This window comes from Drosophila subpulchrella, unplaced genomic scaffold, assembly GCF_014743375.2.
Source record: "Drosophila subpulchrella strain 33 F10 #4 breed RU33 unplaced genomic scaffold, RU_Dsub_v1.1 Primary Assembly Seq422, whole genome shotgun sequence".
Taxonomy (NCBI): Eukaryota; Metazoa; Arthropoda; class Insecta; order Diptera; family Drosophilidae; genus Drosophila; species Drosophila subpulchrella.
Window position 1 is genome coordinate 833,875 of NW_023665638.1, and position 23,703 is coordinate 857,577.

The window sequence follows — 23,703 nt, forward strand, 5'->3', positions numbered from 1 at the left end:
ATAATTAGCAAATTCAATAAAGTGCGAGACTAATGGAGATATATTCTTGCAGCAAATCGGCTGCCTACGAGATTTTACTAACATGCCATCTTGTAAACAGCCGATAGGAATAAATGCTAGGTTCGTCGTTTTTGTGTGGTGTGCAATCTCGCTCTCCCTTTAGCTGAGTAAAGGCCGTCGACTATAGCGTTTTCTCTTGCTTGAAATATTAAATTCTACTTTTGTAAATATCATTCATTAAATACTTCAGAATAAAAGTCGGATGATTATACCCGTTACTCGTAGAGTAAAAGGGTATACTAGATTCGTCGAAAAGTATGTAACAGGCAGAAGGAAGCGTTTCCGACCCCATAAAGTATATATATTCTTGATCAGGATCACTAGCCGAGTCGATCTAGCCATGTCCGTCTGTCCGTCTGTCCGTCTGTCCGTATGAACGCTGAGATCTCGAAAACTATAAGAGCTACAATAGTGGGATTAGGCATGTAGATTCCTGAGATTCCTGCGCAGCGCAAGTTTGTTTCAGAAGAGTGCCACGCCCACTCTAACGCCCACAAACCGCCCAAGACTGTGGCTCCTACAGTTTTGATGCTAGAACAAAAATTTTAACTGAAATGTGTTGTTCTCATCAATACCTACCGATTGACCTAAAAAAAAGTTTGCCACGCCCACTTTAACGCCCACAAACAAACAAAATGTTGTCCTTACTGAACTTTGACTGCAAGTTGTAATAACTGCTATATAGCAGTCCACCTGGTTTCTTTCCATGGATTTTCATAAAATACGTTTGCATCAAAATATTTAAAGTTAGTTTTTAAAGTGTATACCGTTTAGTACTTTCCCACCTTGATTTCCTTGTCGAAAAGTAAAACTAGTTCCTCTGCTAAATCGGAAAATAAGTTCTGTTTCGGTGGAATTCCATTTAGGACTACGTATTCACAAACAATGGTGCTTAATATCCTTCTATATTTTTGGTTTAGTTCTTTATTTTCTTGTAAAAGCTTAAAACCACTTTCGACTTTTGGCATTCAGCTAATACTAATCTAATTATGTATAAAAAACAATTACATTAAAATGATCTTCATCTTTCTTCTCACCTCGGATTGATCCTTCTCTTCAGAAGCAGAACCCAATTGCTAATTTAAAATGATTAAAATGAATGAACCCCTCTTTAACTAAAAGGATCTCACTCGTACAATTGCGTTCTTGCGGATTCATGTCGGAATACTGTAGACAAACACAAACACACGCATACTAACTTGGATTTTCCACTTCTGCAAATTCGAGTAAAAAACAAGGAAGAACGCTATAGTCGAGTACCTCGACTATCAGATACCCGTTACTCAGGTAAAGGGACAAAAGGAAAATGGAGATATGCAAGCAGCAAATGCGCCACCTACCGGCGGTAGACAAATTTAAGCGTTGTGGGCGTTAGAGTGGGCGTGGCAAAGTTTTTTTAAATCAATTGATAGGTATTGACGAGACCAATACATTTAAGTTAAAATTTTTTATCTAGCACGAAAATTGTGGGCGCCACAGGCTTGGGCGGTTTGTGGGCGTTAGAGTGGGCGTGGCAAACTTCGTGGCATATTCGCGTAACAAACTTGCGCTGCGCTCAAGCCTACGGAATCTAAATCTGAAGTCCCGTTTCTCTATCTTTGATATTTTCCGAGATATCCGCGTTCATATTTACGAATTTTTGAAGTTTGTGGGCGGTTTGTGGGCGTTAAAGTGGGCGTGGCAAACTTTTTTTTAGGTCAATCGGTAGGTATTGATGAGAACAACACATTTCAGTTAAAATTTTTGTTCTAGCATCAAAACTGTAGGAGCCACAGTTTTGGGCGGTTTGTGGGCGTTAGAGTGGGCGTGGCACTCTTCTGAAACAAACTTGCGCTGCGCAGGAATCTCAGGGATCTACATGCCTACTCCCAGTATTGTAGCTCTTATAGTTTCCGAGATCTCAGCGTTCATACGGACAGACGGACAGACGGACATGGCTAGATCGACTCGGCTAGTGATCCTGATCAAGAATATATATACTTTATGGGGTCGGAAACGCTTCCTTCTGCCTGTTACATACTTTTCGACGAATCTAGTATACCCTTTTACTCTACGAGTAACGGGTATAACAATCCCTACTCCAAGCAGCTCCTTCGGAATTTCGGTTCAAGGTTTGTTCCCATGTTAGGTGCAACAAAGTAATTTGATCAAATTGTAAGTCTACATCAGTGGTCGGCACACACATACCATCACAAGTTTGCCTTGCATTAGTGTGAGTGTAAAAAACACGAAGTTGGCGCGCAGCGCTCTGACGCCTGACGTTTCTCTGTTTTGCACTGAAATTCTCTGCCGCAGCAGCAAAAAAGCGCGCCGAAGCTGAGAAAAAAAAGACCTGAAGACCCATGCCGAAGTCATACGAACATCTACGTTATACGTGAGCGAGCAGAGGATGGGCAGAACACTTCTCTATGCTCACTAGATAGGCCGCTGCCGACCCCTGGTCTACATAAATAAATGACCATTTAAGGCAAACAGTCACACAATTAACAAAGCATGTTATAATAAAACATACACACAATCATACATACATAGTCGTTTACTTTTTCTTTAACAAAAGAAGAAGACAAAGCTGATTAAATAAAATTGGTCCAGCTTCTTACGGGTATTTTCTAAGTACTATTACAACATGCTAACAGGAAATTTAATAGTTAATAACTTACCATTATAAAGTTGAACAAACTGCTGACCCTCCAATTAGCTATAGTGTGTCCATTTTGTTAAAACGTTAACTCACACAAACTTCACAAGAATTTTGCACGAATTTTACGGGAATTTCTCGAGAAATGAATGCAGGCGACGACTGTGTGGCCAGATTCTAACACATTGTATACACCGAAAACGACCTAATTTTATGGGTTGTATGGCGTTTCTCAAAAAAGGTATGGCACACGACATTTATCCTATTTTTTCCTAAAATTTAGGGTAAAAATTTGTAAGCTCACATTCTTATAGCACCTTTTTTCTAAAAGTCAAAGAAAATGTTCTGAAAAATATACAGAAAAAGAAGACCGAATTATCAGGGTAAAAATGTCTTATTTTAAGACAAATATTTCTGATAAATAGAAATTTTTTCTGAATTGTTACGCAATTTTCAAAGTATGGCGATTTTTTTTCTGAGTGTAGAAAACAAATTTTAACAGAAATGTATTGTTTATGTCAATACCCATAGATTGTCCCAAAAAAAATTTGTCACGCCCACTCTAACACCCACAAGCCGCCCACAAATTTCAAAAAATCGTCCATATGAACGCTGATATCTCGGAAACTATCAAAGATAAGTTGTTGGTACTTAAGGCTTAAATTCCTTAGCTTCGTACGCAGTGCAAGTTTCTTACGCTGATGTGCCACGCCCACAAGCGACTACATCTCTAAAACGCGTTATCTTTCTATTTCCAGTATTCCTTACTGCAAACTGTGGTCGAGGCCTGCCAAAAGAAGAAGCACTGCAAGTTTCACGGATCCCTGCAGTTCTACGGTCAGGGCGCCAGCGGTGTGGGCGATTCATCTGGAACAAGCAGTTATTACAGCAGCACGGCCAGCTCCAATGCAATAAACAGCGACCCGTGTCCCAAGCGCAGGAAAATTGTCGAAGTCGCCTACAAATGTCGTCCATGTAAGTCAATTTAACTTTAAAATTATATACTCAGATATCAATAATAGCTTCAGCTTTAATGGAAACTTAAATTGTTTCTGCTTAAAGGTTATATTGTATTTGCTTAAATGTATGTAGCATAGAGGAGGGTGTAGAGGAAAGAATGTATGTCTGCCTGTTTGACTTAATGCACTTTGGCGCACTTTCTTAAAAATTTGGCCTCTACCTCAACATTTATTAACCCCGTATTTTTGTTTGTTGCGATGCACACTGGGCCAGCCGATCCGGATTTTGGCCAAAAATACGTTTTTTTTTTTAAGAAAATGACCAGACCGAGTATGGAGTCCTTATTATAATACATTAAACTAATTTATGCCAAAGTTTCAAAGAATTCGGGCAAGTAGTTTTCTTTTATTGTATTTTTAAAGTAAACAATTCATCAAATATTGATGGAAATTAAAACAAATTTAGAAGTCAAAGATGCTGATGTAGCTGTTCGACTTTTTTACAAAACATTTAGAAGTCATTATATTCAGCAAGTAAAAAATTTTAAATAGCTCGTATGCCTTACTTGTTTTGTAAAAGAAGCTTTTTCGTTGATCTTTACTGCTTTTTTTAGCAAATGAGTTCTTTGCTTTTCGAGTGCTTTTGAGTGCCATCCCCAAATGGAGTCATTACATCAAAAATCAATTCTTTGATTAATTTACTAAAATCGCTCATCGCCGATTCGATGCGGTTTTGCCTTAGTTTTCAGTCATTTTAATTTTAATTGATGGCTTAATTTGAAGTCTAACCATTTTGATGAGCTTTACTAAGAATGCCCAAAAGTATGCCGTATTTTTCTTCTTCAGGTTTTAATGTACGTTTTGCGCACCAATATTTGATTATAGATTGCCTAACATCTAAAATCAACTTTTTTCATTCATTCCCGCTTATTTTATTTCTGAAACCAAACAATCGAATGAAATAACGATATTTCGAAAAGAGAAATATCAACTTTTTGGCTCGTCTCTAAAAAATGTTCACAATTTCTGTCATTCATAAGGGAGGACTTAAGTATGCATGAAGGTATGCTGCATTTCTTGCACTTCCGTCGTATGAAAACAAAAATATATTATACAAATATAAATGTAGCTTTAATAAATACGTAGTCGAAGGCCTCGTAGCTAGCACTACACCCCCTATGTTAGTATTGGTTTTGTAAACTTTACTGTGATGTTAAATAAATAAATAAATAACTGAAGCATACTTTTGTGTGACTTCAGAATATGTCAAATTAACGTTAAACAAACTAAAAAACAATATTTTACGAACATTTTTTTTTTATAATAAGAATCTAATGAGATAACAAGAAGAAAAAAACAAAAAATATTGTTAGGTTGATTATTAAATAAACGTTGAAGTGGGAGCCTCCGAAAGTATCAATTTTTAACGGTTCATAAATCTTTAACGACATAATATTTTATGGTGGTGGTAATTTTTTTTAATTGGTTTTCTCTCATACCTTATAGTGTATGAAAATGGATTGAGTGCGTCTTCTAGTTATTTTTTAAAAAATAAGAAACCGAAAAGTATGTAAAATTTTCCGATTTTGGCTTGGATTATCTATACCATATAAAATTCCCATAAAAATTACTTTTAGTTCGTTGAAAATGTCAGTCTTTTCAGAGAAAAAAGCAAAAAAATGCATTCTTCTAACTATCCCAGTAAAGAAATTACAGATTTTTGGCCAAAAAATTAACTTTCTGGCCCAGTGTGCGATGCAACCTTTGAAAACCCGTATGCAAATATCTTTAATTTACCCGATACTCGTAGAGTAAAAGGGTATACTAGATTCGTCGGAAAGTATGTAACAGGCAGAAGGAAGCGTTTCCGACTCCATAAAGTATATATATTCTTGATCAGGAATACTAGCCGAGTAGATCTAGCCATGTCCGTCTGTCCGGATACACGCTGAGATCTCGGAAACTATAAGAGCTAGGCTATTGAGATTTGGCGTGCAAGTTACAGTTTTGGTGCTAGAATAAAAATTTGAACTGAAATATATTGCTCTCGTCAATACCTATCGATTGCCATGCCCACTTTAACGCCCACAAACCGCCCACAAACTTCAAAAAATCGTAAATATGAACGTTGATATCTCGGAAACTATCAAAGATAGAGAATTGAATTCTCAGATTTAGATTCCGTAGCCTTGTACGCAGTGCAAGCTTTTTACGGGAATATGCCACGCCCACTCTAACGCCCACAAACCGACCAAGCCTGTGGCGCCCACAATTTTCATGCTAGATAAAAAATTTTAACTGAAATGTATTGGTCTCGTCAATACCTATCGATTGATTTAAAAAAAAAAACGGACACGCCCACTCTTACGTCCATAGCGCTTAAATCTGTCTACCACCGGTAGGTGGCGCATTTCAATCTCGCTTTGCTGCTTGCATATCTCCATTTCCCTTTGGTCCCTTAAGCTGAGTAACGGGTATCTGATAGTTGAGGTACTCGACTATAGCGTTCTTCCTTGTTTTTAAGTATTAATTGTTGAAAAATTATGTTACATGATCATTTCATTTACTTACCATTGTCAAAAAGGTTTATAATATTTTTGTCAGAAATTACAATAGTAATTAAAAACAAGAAAAAACGCTATAGTCGATGGCCTCGACTATTAGATACCCGTTACTCAGCTTAAGGGAGTGCGAGAGGGAGATATGCTTAAAACAACTCTTTTTTTTCACTAACACACCTAGCCTATAGCGCCACCTAGTGCCTTCTATGTTCTTGTTCTATAGCGCCACCTAGCCTAAAGCGTCAACTAGCCTATAGCGGCCCTAGCGGCTTGGTGGCGTGTTAGTGAAAGCAGCTGATTTCCTGAATGTGGTGTGCATTCTCTATTGAATTGCAAGATTTTTGTTATTATTTGGTTATAACTTTTAAATGACTGCTCCGATTTCAAAATTTTTTTTTGCATTTTGATTAAAATTAATAGTAAGAACCAAATCTCTTTTAAATTTTGACAAAATACTAAAAAATGTGCGCGTTAGACGCGTTTGAGAGTTGTATTCGCTTGTGGGCGCGTTAGCGACGTGTTTATTCGGACAGACGGGCACGGCTAGATCCACTCGACTAGTGTCCTGATCAAGAATATATTTACTCTATGGGGTCGGTAACCCGTCCTTCTATTCTTTCATTTAACCATTATAACTAAATAATAGTAAATAAAATTTAATAGAGTGCAAGAGGGATAGAGAACATTTATGCAGCAAATCGGCTGTTTACGAGATTTCACTAGTACGCCACCTATATAGGTGTGAAAGCTAGGTTGCGTGTTATTGAAATAGGAATGGTGGCGCTCGGGAATCCGAGCCCTTTAGCTGAGTAACGGGTATCTAGTAGTCGCACACCACACAAAAGCACCACAAAAGCGACTTTTAGATACCCGTTACTCAGCTAAAGGGCTCGGATTCCGAGGGTATCTAAAAGTCGCTTTTGTGGTGCTTTTGTGTGGTGTCCGAGCCCTTTAGCTGAGTAACGGGTATCTAATAGTTGAGAGTGTCGACTATGGCGCCTTCTCTTGTTTTATTAAAAAAATTATGTTAAAAATGTTGGTATTTCATGTGAACAATAATCAGCCATCGGTAAAAATAGAAACATATATAAGCTCATCTAATTTTACTCTCTTATTTTAAGAACTAGTTCTTTATTTGCTTATGATTATCTTACTGTATTGTAATGTTAAGTTGTTGTGCGCTTCAAAACTCAATTTCATTTCTTTTAAATCAAGAAAATCCAAAGCAAGGCACTGTGCTACTCTTAGAACTTCCTGTAGTCGTTGCTATGACTTGCATAGCTGCCATATAAAAGCTAAAAGCTTGATCAAGAAAATGGATAATATAGCTTGCTATTTGTAAACTCCAATGTTGATGTTATTTTTGATTCCAATACTTGGAAGGCTATAATATCTTTCGTTCTGATCGCGAAAGGCTTGCTGGTGGAGCGGAAATTTTGCAAAAAAAAAGTCTGCAGTGAAAACTAGAATGTTTTATTGAGTTTGATAGTAGAAGAGCTAAAAAACTTTTTATTGCCTGTTTATACTACTGAGAACAGACTACTTAAAATACAGTCAACTCTGACTTGACTGAACTTACCACCCAGCCACCACACGATAAAGATAGCGGGTTCTGGGCAATTAGCATAATCCATAAATTAACCACGCATCCTATATTCTCAAATATATATAAATATATATTCAACATGCGTTGTTATATACATTAGGAAGGTCACACACCCAAAATATCGAAGACAGTTATCTTACAAGTACATGGCCAATCGTGTTAGGGCAAGATGTGTCCAGTGTATGTGAAAGTAATTAAGAATTCAAAACAACCCCAATAGTATAAATCTCACACTTTAATGATTTTCAGATGTGGAAATATTTTCAAACGCTCCTTCTCCGTCCCAGAATTTTTAACCGCTAAGTTGACAAGGATTCTCTCCTTTCCATAAATGTCAAATAAGGTCAAATAAGCTCACCATCTGAGGCTTTCGTTTTATGTACATAATAAATGTATGCGAAAACAAAAATTTTGATTTTAAAGCTTAGGCGGTGCGCAAAGGCCTTACACATTTTTTCATACAACACATAAAAAATGTTCTTCCTTTTCTTAGTTTGTCATCTCTTGGCCCCGATAGAACAAGGAGGAATAAATAAAGAGAGCCTTATTGCATAATTTAAGTCAGTATTAGGTTGTCAAAAAAGTCTTGCGGTATTTCCGCTAGTCGCAAACATGGATACGGCATATTTTACAGTACTACTATGATAATGGTAAAAATGCATCTCAAGCCGCCAATAAAATTTGTGCAGTTTATGGACCCTTCACAGTTTCCATTTCCACCGCACAACGATAGTTTTTTTTACGTTTTTGTTCTGGTTTAGAGGTGGTCAAAGATGGGCCACGCTCCGGAAGGCCTGTCGTCGAAAATTGCGATAAAATCGCTGAATTGATCGAAAGAGACCGGCATAGTTGCAGCCGTAGTATCGGTCAAGAGATGGGCATGAGTCCGTTCAAGACGCTTGGAGTCACTAAGGAGCTCGATGTATGGGTGCCACCCGAATTGACGCACAAAAAAACATCTTTGACCGTATCGACGCATGCGAATCGCTTCTGAATCGCTTCTGAATAGCAACAAAATCGATCCGTTTTTGAAGCGTATGGTGACTGGCGATGAAAAGTGGGTCACTTACGACAACGTAAGGCGCAAACGGTCGTGGTCGAAAAGCGGTGAAGCGGCCCAGACGGTGGCCAAGCCTGGATTGACGGCCAGGAAAGGTCTTCTGTGTGTTTGGTGGTATTGGCAGGGAATCATCCACCATGAGCTGCTCCCCTATGGCCAATCGCTCAATTCGGACCTGTACTGCCAACAACTGTACCGCTTGAAGGCAGCACTCATACAGAAGAGGCCATCTTTGATCAACAGAGGCCGAATTGTCTTTCATCAGGACAACGCCAGGCCACACTCATAGTAATTTTACTGTACAATCGCCCCAAGAACAAGGAAAATCGCCCTTGAATGGGGGTCAATGGCGACTTACATTTAGGACGATTTTTCCTAGATCTAGGGTGAATTTTCTTAAATCTAGGACTAGTTTTCTGTTTTCAAAGGCAAATACCCTTAACATATGAAAAAATCAACGGCGGTGTTTCTTGAATGTATGGTGTTTTTCTAGTTTTAAAGGTAAAGCGCCTTAAAAACATGAGGAAGTGCCCTAAAAGTTAAAACAAATTTTTATAAAAAAATCGTGTTTGGACATGTTGCTGGTTCTCGGCAAACATTATCTGCGCTACTTTTTCCAGGAATTTTTTCAGGATTATTTGACATAGTGTCCTTTTTTTACAATAATTTGAGAGGGTAGAAGGCAAGGTTATTATTCGGACGCTCATCGCATGTTGGTAAACTGCTCATAAGAGTCATAAGAACTGAAAGTAGTCATTTGCAAACAGCTTACGTTCTTAGTTTTTAGAAGCCACTAGGATGGGCTTCTTTTTATTTTATTTAGTTTTTTTTTTCTTTCCAAAAACGTGTTCTTCCCACCAAAAGCAGGCCTAAAGTGACCGTCCCCTGGTTCTCTTAAATCCTAACTTACATTTATGTGTGACCATCTATCAGTTCACATCATTTATCGATTATTATATATGTACAATTCACACTTAAAGCTAATAGTTCGTCATGATATTGACTAGATGTTTACATTCGGGCAACCTGACATTTGATCGGCCTCGATCATCACACGCACAATCCTATAGTCTTATTACACACTTGCATCCACGGCTTTAACCTTGCAGCTTCAATTATTCCTCTATAAGGCAGTTGTGTTAGCTGACAATCTTCTATATCGGTTACCTCGTAGCGATCGTTGGGAAGTACTCGACTAATTTTGTATGGCCCATTTAGGTGCGAATTTCTTACAATGTCCAGGCCTAACATCAACATTGCGAATAGCAACAAAGTCATTATTATAATACTTCATGGGTGCTTTGTGTCTTAGGGCATATATGGATTCATTACGAGCTTAATATTCTCACTAGCTTTTATTCTCCTCAAGATATTCGGATAACTCGTCTACAACGGGTTCCCGCTGGTTGCTACCAAAAAGCAAAATACTAGGAGTTTTTCCAGTACTCTTCTAAACGGTATTATTAATTGCAAATTCAACTCGGTTGACAAACTTGTACCAATCGGATTGGTTCAACGGCTCGGATAGTTTACCTAACATCGGGGTTAACACTCGGTTTATGCGTTCCACCTGACCGTTCGCCTGAGGGGCTGCGGTAGCAACTTTAACGTGCCCTATATTTCGCTCACTTAGGAAACTAGAAAACTCAAATGATGTAAAACAGGTACCACGATCCGAAATAATTCGTCGCGGTCGGCTATAGTACTCAAAGTATTTTGAAAGACTGGCATTAACTTCTTTGGTACTGGTAGAATTAACTGGGTACAATTTCACGAATTTGATAAAAGCGTCGATAGTAACTAACAGGTGTTTTCTTTTTGAATTAATACAAGGCAACGGACCCAAATGGTCAATGTGAATGGTATCAAACGGAATTGGGACCTTCGGAATACTATGTACGGTCATGGACACTTTTAAGTACTGAATGATGGATGCATGGCAAACAATTTCGGATAAAGAATTCAACTTTGCTTCTCAACAACGGAAACCAATACTTATTTTTCAGGTCATAAACACATTTATCAACTCCAAGGTGACTCAACTATTCATGACTTAATCTGATCAACTGTTCTTGCGTTTCATTCTTTCTATAAATTATTCCATCAATTAAAATAAACCGTTCTATCTCGCCTTTCTCCAATTTCTGTCGCAAGGTACGCACTTCGTCATCCCTCATCTGCTCCGTCTGCAAAAGCAAATCAATGTCGCATGGGTCTGCTCCAACAATTCCAACAAGTTTACTAACTTCGGGGAATACTTTCACAGATTCAATCGAATTTTCAGGCTTACAAGGTACTTTAGGTTCAACCGAATTTTCAGGTTTACAAGGTATTTTAGGTTCAACCGGGTTTTCAGGTTCACAAGGTATTTTAGGTTCAACCGGGTTTTCAGGTTTACAAGGTATATCAGGTACACATGGATTTTTAATTATAGACGGTGTCACACACGGATCGGAAACTCCTTCAACCACGTCATCAGCTAACAACTCCGTTTGCCTACTTAGTGCATCGACATGAGCCTTACTTGAATATCGAATAATTAAATCTTTCCAACTCAAGGGACCAACGGGCAATACGAGGATTGATGGATTTTTTACTCAAGGTTTGAACCAAGGAACTGCAATCTGTTACAATAAGGAAAGGCTTGTGTTCCAAATATATACGGAAACGACGTAAAGCGTATATAATTGCCAAGGTTTCAAGTTCGAAACTGTGGTAACGAGACTCGGCTGCGGTAGTTTTTCTTGAGTAAAAGAAAACGGGATGAAGCTTCTTATCTAACTGTTTTTGCAATAGTACTGCACCAAAGCCATGAGAGCTCGCATCAGTATGCAATTCCGTTTCGTAATGGGGGTTGAAAATTGACAGGTCTGGCGGGTTCGACAATGCTATTCTTAACTCCACAAAGGCAGTTCTTTCGGAATCTGGCATTGGAAAGGGCCCTCCTTTTTTTAATAGGTCGGTTAAGGGCTTTGCCACGCGTGAAAAATTAGGGACAAACTTTCGAAAATATGAGAGTAAACCGAGACAAGAATGCATCGCTTTACTGTTGAGTGGTTCCGGATATCGTTTGATCGCTCCCAAGTGAGGATCGTTAGGCAAAATTCCCTGAGCACTAACATCGTGACCTAAGTAATCAATACGTTTTTGCAAGAAGCTACTTTTTTTGAAATTTATTTCGAGACTAAACTTAAAAAGAATATTCAGCAACGTAGCTAATACCTTTTGATGCTCATCTACAGTATTAGATGCCAGAATTATATCATCCATATACATAACAATTTGACGATTTCTAACAAGCTCGCTTAATACGTGAGATATAAACCTTTGGAATACATCCGGTCCATTTTTAAGCCCGAAAGGCATCCTTAAATACTCAAACTGCCCGTCCGGAGTCACAAAGGAAGTATATTTCACGGATTCTTCTTCAACACCTATGTGATGGAAACCACTCTTAAGATCTATAACAGAAAAAACGGATTTACCTTCAAGGTATTCTAAGCAATCTTCTATAAGCGGTAATTGAAAATTGTCACGTACTGTCTTCTTACCACCGCAATATTATTGTTAAGTGAGTAATTATTTTCATAATTTGGTACAGTTTTACGTATTACTAACTTAAGTGACAATACTTTCAATACATCTCTGCATAATAACAATGGCGTCGGTAATATAAGACTGGGAATAACAAAAGCTTCCATTCTATAGTTTTTTTCTTTAAACACAAGTATCAGTTTAACTTTTCCAATTGTCAAAATGTTTTGTCCACTGAGGACACGGAAACGACGATTTTCTAGGTTTTCATAATTAACAGCTTGCGGAATGATTTCTTTACTTATAAAACTCACGGGGCTTCCGGTATCTAATAACGCAAAAATGCTATCAATATCAATGCATCCCTGTTTACTGTTCCGCCAACAGAATCGTCTTCCTCTTCCTTCTCGTCACTGGTACACAACGCAGCTGTCCGTATACGCTTCGGGCACTTCCGGTACTGGTGCCCAGTCTCAAAGCAATGGAAGCATCCTCCCACTGGGCGCCTCGGTTTCTAGCATTGATTGCTGTAATGTCCCATTGAGCGGCAAATAAAGCACCTTATGTTGGCGTCTTCATTACGAGCATCCGAAATGTTTGCGGAAGATGACTGTCGCAAAGGTACAGCCGTGCGTGGAGCTTGTGGCTTTCGTTTAAACTAGGCCTGTACGGTCTGATAACGCATCATTTTCTCACGCAGCTCATCGAGAGAAACACAGTAATACAACGGTGCTGCGCATTCGGTGTGATCCTGAAAGCCATCCACAATGTATTTTATAACGTCCGTGTCCTCGAACGTCCCTTGTCTAGCAATATTACGCATAACTATAAAATATTGTAGCAGCGATTCGCCTTTAAGGAGTGAGCGACTCTGCAACTGCTTTGCAACCTCATGGTTCGTCATTTGGAACCCAAAGACTTTGAGTAGACACTCGCTCAGTTCCTTCCAGGTGGTGGTTTTTTCGAGCATCGTGTATGAACGGGCTGACCCCTGTAGCTTGCGATTACCCAGTAGCCAACGCTGGGGATCGCTCAAACCGTGTGTATCACCAGCCAAGTCCACCTCACGGATCCATGCATGAACACCAACGTGATCGTCTCCAGAGAAATTTCGCAAGGTTGATTCTATGTCCTTAATGTCAATGGTAGGTTTGCGGTCCACAGTGCCGCTCTCCAAAGCGGCCACTTGAACTTTCAACTCGGCAAGATCCTTACAGGCTCTGTACAGGGTCAGCTGGTTCAAAATTTCGGCCAGTTCGTCGGAATTGTGGCCGTCCTCTCCTGGCACACTCTCAGCTACATCATCGACATCGCCATCCGATTTTTCAGTAATATTGTCCAACTCCATGGTAGCTGTTGACAGTACGGCTTTTGCCATCGCTCGCAGTTGTTGTATGGTCTCTTTGCCGTCCACTGGTACATCTTTTGCGATTAGCAGGCTCGCTAGTTCATCCTTTGTCAGGATTAATATATCAGAGTATTTCGTCCCGAGAAGATCTGGGGCAAGCCCCACACCTGATTTGCAAACAGCTTGCGTTCTTAGTTTTTAGAAGCCACTAAGATGGGCTTCGTTTTATTTTATTTAGTTTTTTTTTGCTTTCAAAAAACGTATTCTTCTCACCAAAAGCCGGTCTAAAGTGACCGTCCCCTGGTTCTCTTAAATCCTAATTTACATTTATGTGTGACCATCTATCAGTTCACATCACTTATCGATTATTATATATGTACAATTCACACTTAAAGCTATGTGCGTCAAATTAGCGTCGGCCTGTTAGCAACGAAAACGGGAACGGTGGAATATGGAACATGGGGGCTCTTTTTATTATTAAATTTTCTCGCTATTTGGGGACCAAATCGAAAAATCTGTTAAGAAAGAAAAGATCTATTGATCTAGGTAGGTTTGGGACCCATCCGAGGCCTATTAATGTTTCAAAAATGCATTTGAAAAATCGTGTCCCCACAATTTTGTTAACTGCTCCGCTCACAGAGGTTGTGCCAATATGCACGATAAACCAAGCTATTAAGGGTTAATTCAAGCTCGTTGTCTGAAAGTTTCACCAAAATCAAACCCACAGTTTTCGAGAAAATAGCCTAACAGTGACGCAACCTCGGATTTTCCCCATACAAAAAAGGGGGGCAAAAATGAAATTACCTACTGCTCCACTCCTAGAGGTTGTGCCAACATGCACGGTATATGGGTAGATAGGGGATAATCTAAGGAGTGTTCTGTGAAAGTTTTATTAAAATCAAACCCACAGATTTTGAAAAAATTGCTTTACAGTTGGGGGTGTTAAAAAGGTTAATAAAAGGCCGTTTAATCCAGAAACGGAACCATTGGATACTAAGACATGAGCCACAATGTATATAGCTTAGCCATGACAATCATTCGACGCTAACTTTCCATAACTTTATACAACTCTCACAGAGGTTGTGCCAACTTGCACGGTATCGCATTCGAAGGGGCATCATTATAGCTAATTTCTAAATAAATTACAGGCAATTCAAACCCACAGTTTTCAAGAAATTCAAGTATTTTCAATTACGGCTTTTGCCACGCGGCCACACTGTCAAGACCAGCGATAAAGCGAATTCAGCCAAGACATTCACCACAAAAAGGTATTTATCGATATATCGCCAAGCGCCAGGCTACGACCTACAACACTTAATTGAGCCAATCGAATACTTTTGGCCGCCAAATATTCAAAAATATATATTTTTTATATCAAATCTTCGTTGTGATATGTATGCACACCCTAATTGGTATTTATTTCCTGATTATTTTAATGTATAATTCATCGAAATCGAGCCAGTGGTTTTGTAGAATTTAACATTTTATTGATTTTAGAAAAATATAAAAATTCCCTGGTAGCTATTGTGGAGTTGCCATACTGCCGAATAGAATCCCCGTTATTTCAGCTTATGTTTTCCTTTCACTTTACTTCTCTGCACGAGCTGATATGCCTAAAAACCTTAAGAGCCCTTTCACACCGTCTGAAACCAATTTTTATACCCGTTACTCGTAGAGTTAAAGGGTATACTAGGTTTGTCGGAAAGAATGTAACAGGTAGAAGGAAGCGTTTCCGACCCCATAAAGTATACATATTTCAGATCGGGATCACTAGCCGAGTCGAACTAGCCATGTCCGTCTATTCGTCTGTCCGTGTGATCGCTGTGATAGCGGAAACTAACAAAGCTGCAATGATTGGATTCAGATTCTACACTCAGAATAAAAAATCAAGTACAGAACCCGAGAAAAAAATACTCCTTTCAAGCACGAATTTTGAAGTCCACGAAATCTTGGTTTCAGTACGACTTAAGAACGCTAAGTATTAAAATCAAGTATGGATCTTTCTCAAAACAATAATAAAGTATTCTTAAGTCTGGACATATATATACTTGCAATAAGTACGATTGATTAAAAAATTAAGAAAATTGTAGGCTTGATTTAAGAACAAACAATTGATAAGCCAAGTAAATTATATTCTTGAAGCTAGAGTAGAAATACTAAGTTCAAGAACATTTCATTTTTAAATTAAGACAATATCAATTTTAAATTAAGCAGAAATAATTATTATATCAAGATCACATCATGCCAGACCTAAGAACTGTTACTGTTAGTTCTTAAAACCGTTCCCCCATTTCTTAAAACAAGGTATGGTAAAACTCAATTTTAGAAACGTTTATATGCCTATTAAGTTATTGTTTTGGTTTACATTTTATTTTACATGTTTATTTTACAGTTGCTACATACGCTTAGGAAGCTATGGTTTTGATTTCCATTTTATTTTACATTTTCTATATACGCTTTAGAAGCTATTGTTTTGGCTTACATATATACTTAAATTTAAGATACTATTTTCCATTGTTTATTGTATATAAGTGCAAAGGAAGAGTAGTTATTTCATTAAAGTTTCAAATAAAAAATGTGTCGGATGGATAACCGATTTCATAAGAATGAAAATGTTTGTTAAATCGAATTAAATCTACGAATTAAATGCACTTTCAAGACTCATTAACTGCTGTTACGTGGGCATATTAGTGCCCGAGTCCTGACAGGGACTTGGGCCGAGGGAGAGGCGTCCGATGTTCAGGCACCATTTGCCGGCATAAGCTACGTCGTATTTGGGTCGTGGGATCTTGGCAAGCCTCTCTCCTCTTCAACATAACGAGAATAAATATTTAAAGTGTCTGGAAAATAATATTAGCCCATAAAGTTCGTCAGTCGTCAGTCCACACTGCCCCACAAGCTTAGCTGTCGCTTGATCGCAATACGATCGGGCTGTGTTTTGGCCATATTCCCTCCCCTTCACACATTCGTGTGCCAATGGTTCGTCGCGGGCCGCGCAATACGATCCCCTATTGTCAAGGTTGTCCGTCGAAATTTATATCATTGTTCTTGACCTACCCAGCTTCTCGCTTCAGCACACCCCCACTTGTTAAAGTTCTAGCACTTCATGGTATTGATTTCTTTTTAGATTGTAAATTTATTAGGTAATATATATCGGCGTCCGCCGTGGATGAGTAATATAACGTTGGCTAGTGCATATGGAAATTAATTAATTGACGATTATTTTGTTAGCGGAGAGTATCGAATTTACCAGCAGTGAAGGTGCATACATCAGCAAAATACTGACTATTCACGACTACAAACGTCGTTCAGAGGGCTCTTGCAATTGTACATTCAACAACAAGGCTGATACTCTCCGCTGAAAAGGTTTATAGTAGTCTATAAAACTGTAGGATACTGCACGAATATTTATATATGTATGTTTGTAAGAAAGGAACCGTGTTCCGACAAACTAACCCCCTCTTTAAATCCTGGGCGATGAGCGATGATCCTGGGCTTTGGAAAATATTATATTGGATATATATATATATATATATAAATATACTTGCACCAAAATACGGCTGTTCTTAAGTATACCAATTCACTTAAACACATTGTATATAGATGTATTATGCCAGAGGCATGCGACTTCTTCAACGGCTGGTGGAGAGACTCGCCTTCTCTAAATGTTTATCATAACTCGCACTTTTACTATCGATTCGGTTAGTTGAAATGTATTTTATCTCATTTTGAATGCTTCCAATGTTTTTTGACTTTCACTTGTTCTCCAATTGTATTACTTAAGGATATTGGTCTTTGGTTACGCATAGGTTCATTTTAGTTTTAATTGGCACATTTATATTGCATCGCTACTTTCTCCGAAGTATGTTATTGGTCACTTTTGAACGGATGGCTCCAACAGCTGAACAATTTTCAATTTACTGCGGCTACAAACATCACAGTATGTCAGATGTCGTCCTTATTGTTGATTCTCTCCACGTTCTATGATGACAATGGCGACGCTGGTCCGACACATAAGATTCTTTCGAACTGCGATTTGTAACCTCCTCAAGGACTGTTGGATATGGTGGCTGGTCCTGGTGGCATAAGACTTCGTGGACGACTACCCCAGGGAAAGTCTCCTTCCCTTGGAGCTACCGGCTTCCGTCAGCAAGACACCGAAATGGATTCTTCCCTCTTTCTCTAATTGTCGAAGGACTTTTATACCAGACTAGAGCTTTTACTTGGCTGCCAGTATGGATCGGATAAACTAGGTGTTCCCTCCTAGCATTAATGTTTCTTGATATCTGCTATTTTGGGAGTCAATGGCCGGCTGTTGCCCTTTGCCAGCTGCCGAAGTATGGTTACCAGTAGGTCGATCGTGGCCGTTGTTCTGGCCACTCGACACCCGAGAATTGCCGAATGGCATTTTCTTCTGCCTTTACCAGTATGAGCCTGGTTAGTCAAATGCACCCCTCCCCCTAACTGAAGATTCGTCGTTGTTTCTCTATGTGAATCTTTCAATGTGGAGGGCGTACGTAACAGAGTGCAAAGTTTTATTCAAAATGAACTTTAGGGGAGTCTTGACGTCTGGTTTGATATTGCAGTGTCGAAATTTGGTCTTCATCTCCAACCTATAAATTTAAAATACTTTAAACCCTATTCATGTACTATTTAGCTAATAACGTACCTCAGACTCCCTCCATCTGAAGAGTTTTTGTCCTAACTCTATGCGTAATGGAGGTACTGCCTCCTTAATGTCATCGGCGTTCATGTATTTTAGGTGTTAGATGTTTTCTTTTGCAGCAAAGTTGATGCGCATGAATATTTAAATTTATGTAAATATGTAAGTAAAGTAAAAATATACGTTTAATTGATGATATTGACAAGGGAATTAAGTTTGTGAACATACACATATTACACCAGCTTACAAAATAGGAAGGGAAACAGGAAACCTTTGTTTTTCGGTAAGATAAATCTCCCTGATTAAGAAAAAGGCACTTAAAATTTTTTCTATGGTACCAATTTTTTTTAAGTGTAAAAAACGTTATTCGCGCTTTTTTATTTTCTAACTCGAGTTGTGATAAACCGAAATCGGTCATCAAAGACTCATTTTACAGGTAATAGAATGCCCTTTAACTTTCTTATACATCTATCTACGGGTTCACCGAAATGGCGCCAGAAAATTAATTTTATACAAATGTATATAAAATATATTTAATTATATATATATTGAAAAATTTTCACAAAAATATAATAAACGAAGAAATATTATAATTATGCGCCAGACCTTTTAATTGTTATTAAAATAAGAGAAAATAGAAAATAGAGATATGCTTTCTTGTGGCTAACGACACCTAGCGCCACCTAGCTCATAACACGAACTAGTCCATATCGGCTTTGTGGCGTATTACACACTACAGCTGTTTTGCTGCTTGTGGTGTGCGATATCGACTGAATTGACTATTATTCGTCTATAACTTTTACATAAATGCTTCGATTTCAATAATTTTTGGCATGTAGATGGGTATTGATAATTAGAACAAAACTCATTAAATAATTATTAAATATTAAGAAACGTGAGCGTGGAAGCTTGGCACCCTGCTGAAACAAACTTGGGCTGCGCGGGAAGCCCAAGAATGTGCATGCCAAGGCGCAACATTCTAGTTTCTTCTACCTGTTTCATACTCTCCGACGAATCTAGTAAGCCCTTTTACTTTTACTCTACGATTAACGGGTATAACTACTGGTACGAAGAATGGAAAGTATTTCTTTGATTGAGGTATTTCGCCTCCTTCTGAGATTCTCATAACAACACCTGTTGAATATTAACTGCTCTTAATGAGAAAAAGATCTTCTGATCAGTATTGTTACATGGGGGTGTGGGGAAAGTGTGCGATCATTCTTACGTACACAGCAAGACCTGTAGAATATTAATTGATTATAATGAGGGAAAAGATACATGATCAATATTCTCAAGTATGTGTGTTGTGTTGTTAACACACCTCTGATAATGAGACAGAAGGATACGTGATAACATCTTTCCTCAACATGATCGGAAATGTTCCTCTAAGATAGCAATCTTGGGATATTTTGGGTGTGCGACCTTTCTCACGTACACAGCAACACCTGTTGAATATTATTTGTAATGAGAGAAAAGGATACATGATAAATATTTTCACACGGAGATGTGGGGAAATTGTGCGACTTTTCTTACGTACAAAACAACACCTGTTGAATTTTATCAATTTAATCAGTATTGTCACATCGGGGTGTGGAGGTGGAGGCAATTAGGTATTTTCTTTATGGACATTATCGTGACTTTTATTGACATCTAAGCCCATGAAAATCAGTTAATTTATGGATTATGATAATTTTCGTTAAACCCGCATACATTAATGAGGGAGGCGGATGCCCTTAATATGGTAATTATTAATGATTATTATGATTACACAAAAAGGATAATGTCAGATCCTAGTAGAGTTGGGCCACTAAATCAAAAAAAGAAGTTTAAAAATTTGTTAGGGTGACTTTTTTAAAATTTTTTTTGAGAAAATTTTGTTGGTATCTGCAAGCTTGAATTTATATTTGGAGTAGCACCTAACCAATTTAGGTGATGTATATTTTGTTTACAGCTATAATGTCATCCTTCAATTTTTCCGAATGAATGAATAAGATACATTGAGCTACAACTCGGCCAACTTTGAATATGTGGAATTTTTTCTTACAATTTAGTGAATGTAAAGCGTCTGATGATATCGCAAAAACTGAAAAAAAACGATAAGGACTGAGGCATGTATAATTTTAAAGTTAAAAACAAGCCATATTTTGACAAAATCTATGGTGAAATAGATTTAATTATACGGATAAACTTCCGTTTAGCTCCAACGCCCGATTTTGTTCAAATTTTCCATATCGACGTGTTTTCGGGTCCTGATTACGTGAAAAAATAGTTGGCCCAAATAACGGGATCTTGGAAAATAACGGTAAAATCCGTAAAGTTTTTGGTTTTTTGCTGGTTTTTCCGAAAATATAAGGAAAATCATAAAAATGACGTCAGATAGTTACGATTAATCGATAACAGAATTTTAGGTGATGGACCTTTTTCGGCTTTTTCTCCGATATATCGTGTTTATGTTCCTTTTTCCCATTTAGCGAAATATACAACTAAAAAAAAATCAGGTACAGACATACATACCGAAGATAGTACTAAGACCCGAGAAAGAAAAGCACCGCAGGCAAAAAATATTTTAAACAAAAATCGCGGCGATTTTAAAACTTTATTATTATTTTAATTTCGTGTTCTTACAAATTTTAATGTCGTTCTCTATTTTAGTCTCACCATCACTTAAACAACGAGTGACATCGATATCGATATCGACACGCCGATATAACAACAAGCTTTCGTGCGATATATCGGGCAAAATGATGCAAGTGTGCTCCAACGGTTTATTATTTTCAAACCTTGTGAAAATGTAATCTTATTAAACAGTTTTTACCGTTATTTTCCATGATCCCGTTATTTGCGCCAACTTTGACTATTTTTCGCGTAATAAGGACCCCAAATAACGTAAATATTGAAAGTTTGGACGAAATCGGGCGTTGGAGCTAACGGAAGTTCACCCAATTACTCGTAGAGTAAAAGGGTATACTAGATCCGTCGTAAAGTATGTAAGGAAGGAAGCGTATCCGACCCCCGGATAGGGTAGGTTGCGCATTACAATCTCGCTTTGCTGCTTGCATATCTCTTTCTTCCATTGGTCCCTTTACCTAAGTAACGTGTATCTGATGGTCGAGGTATTCAACTATAGCGTTCTTCCTTGTTTTACTTATGGTAGCTTTGCATTGTTAGTCCGGTACCGAATCGCTGCTGAAAAATTGAATTTCAGTATTAACCAACGTACGGAGGTTAATTTTATTTTCTTAGGCAGTGCAGTGCAGATAAAGGAGATGTACTCGTGATCGCTACCATTGAAGATGTCCAGAGATTTCCAGTCTGATATCTGATACTGTGCCTAGGTGTCTGATTCGCTGAAAAGTTATGGTTGTGCCCACATAAGACACTAACAGGCACGACCTGGCTGACAATTTTTTTCCAGCCCCTGCACTTTGGGGTTTCTGGCCACTTTATTTGCAGACAAAGAAAAACTGATATGATATGATGGTCAATTTGATGAAATCCAGAATCAATTTCGGTAGTATAATTTTTACATTATAGCCGTATCAATTTTTGTAAATATTGTTGTTGTAAATTGGATATATTAAATATAATACAATATTAAATATAAAATTTAGGTTGTTGTAGATAGAAATCTAGGAGTATCAAATTGATATTATTCTTAAATTGATATTATACTGTCAAATTTACATTGTTATAGGTTGAATGTTAAGAATATCAAATTGATATTATTGTTAATTTGATATTAAAATTGCAAATGTACGTTGTACATACCAAATTCATATTATTGTTAATTTAACGCCCACAAACCGCCCAAAACGGTGGCTCCTACAGTTTTGATGCTAGAATAAAAATGTTAACTGAAATGTATTGTTCTCATCAATACCTATCGATTGACTCAAAAAAAAGTTTGCAACGCCCACTTTAACGCCCACAAACCGCCCACAAACTTCAAAAAATCGTAAGTATGAACGTGGATATCTCGGAAACTATCAAAGATAGAGATTCGGGATCTCAAATTTAGATTCCGTAGCTTTGTACGCAGCGCAAGTTTGTTACGCGAATATGCCACGCCCACATACCGCCCAAGCCTGTGGCGCCCACAATTTCCATGCTAGATACAAAATTTGAACTGAAATGTATTGGTCTCGTCAACACCTAGCATGATAATTGTGGGCGCCACAGGCTTGGGCGGTTTGTGGGCGTTAGAGTGGGCGTGGCATATTCGCGTAACAAACTTGCGCTGCGTACAAGGCTACGGAATCTAAATTTGAGATCCCAATTCACTATCTTTGATAGTATCGACGTTCATATGTACGATTTTTTGAAGTTTGTGGGCGTTTAAGTGGGCAAACCTTTTTTTAGGTCAATGGATAGGTATTAATGAGAACAATACATTTCAGGTAAAATTTATATTCTAGCCACTGTTTTGGGCGGCCTGTGGGCGTTAGAGTGGGCGTTGTACTTTGCTGAAACAAACTTGCGCTGCGTAAGAAGCTCAGGAATCTGCACGCCAAGTCCCAATAGCTCTTATAGTTTCCGAGATCTCAGCGTTCATTCGGACGGACGGACAGACGGACGTGGCTAGATCGACTCGGCTAGTGATCCTGATCAAGAATATATATACGTTATGGGGTCGGAACGCTTCCTTCTGCCTGTTACATACTTTCCGACGAACCTAGTATACCCTTTTACTCTACGAGTAACGGGTATAAAAACTAAAACAGGTACGCATTTACCACAAAATTTCGATTCAGAAAAAATTGACGTTAAAAATACCCCTCGAGCGACCAATGTGCTATAAAGTGTCTCAAACAGAACAAAAATATTTTAGTTATTTATTTATATTATTATATTTATTTATAACTTCTACATCTGATGGCGTTTTAAGCTCAAATTAGTGTCCCCCTCTAGTGCTCAAAAGTATCTTCATTTAAAACGGATCTCATTTTAAAAGAATCGTTTAGCCGCTAGGGCCAAAAACTATCCTTGCCCCTTAACTATCACTACCTACCTCCCCCAATTTTTTGAAATATATGTTGCGGTATCAACTTTATACCACCGAAAACCGTAGCCAGCGGATGTCTTTATGCGAAGGCTCCGCAAAAATTAAAAAAAAATTATAAATGCTAGAGTAATCCAATATTAGGGAAAAAACGCTTAATCTGTTTTAGTGCCGTTTAAAGCTATTTAAATGTTTTATAAAAACAAATGAATTCTTTAAATAAATTTAATGGAATTTAGAAAACTTTCAACACAAATACTTATTAACCCCCGATA

At 38.0% G+C, this 23,703-nt stretch overlaps 1 protein-coding gene across 3 annotated transcripts in view; it reads left to right on the forward strand.

Annotated features, from left to right (window-relative positions):
• LOC119562331 overlaps window positions 1-23,703 on the forward strand; it is a 200,608-nt gene that overhangs the window by 104,645 nt on the left and 72,260 nt on the right. For all 3 annotated transcript variants that reach the window (XM_037875491.1, XM_037875492.1, XM_037875490.1), the window contains one exon: window positions 3,457-3,673. In XM_037875491.1, the coding sequence (XP_037731419.1) occupies window positions 3,457-3,673 (217 nt within the window). The remainder of the gene's footprint in view (window positions 1-3,456; window positions 3,674-23,703) is intronic.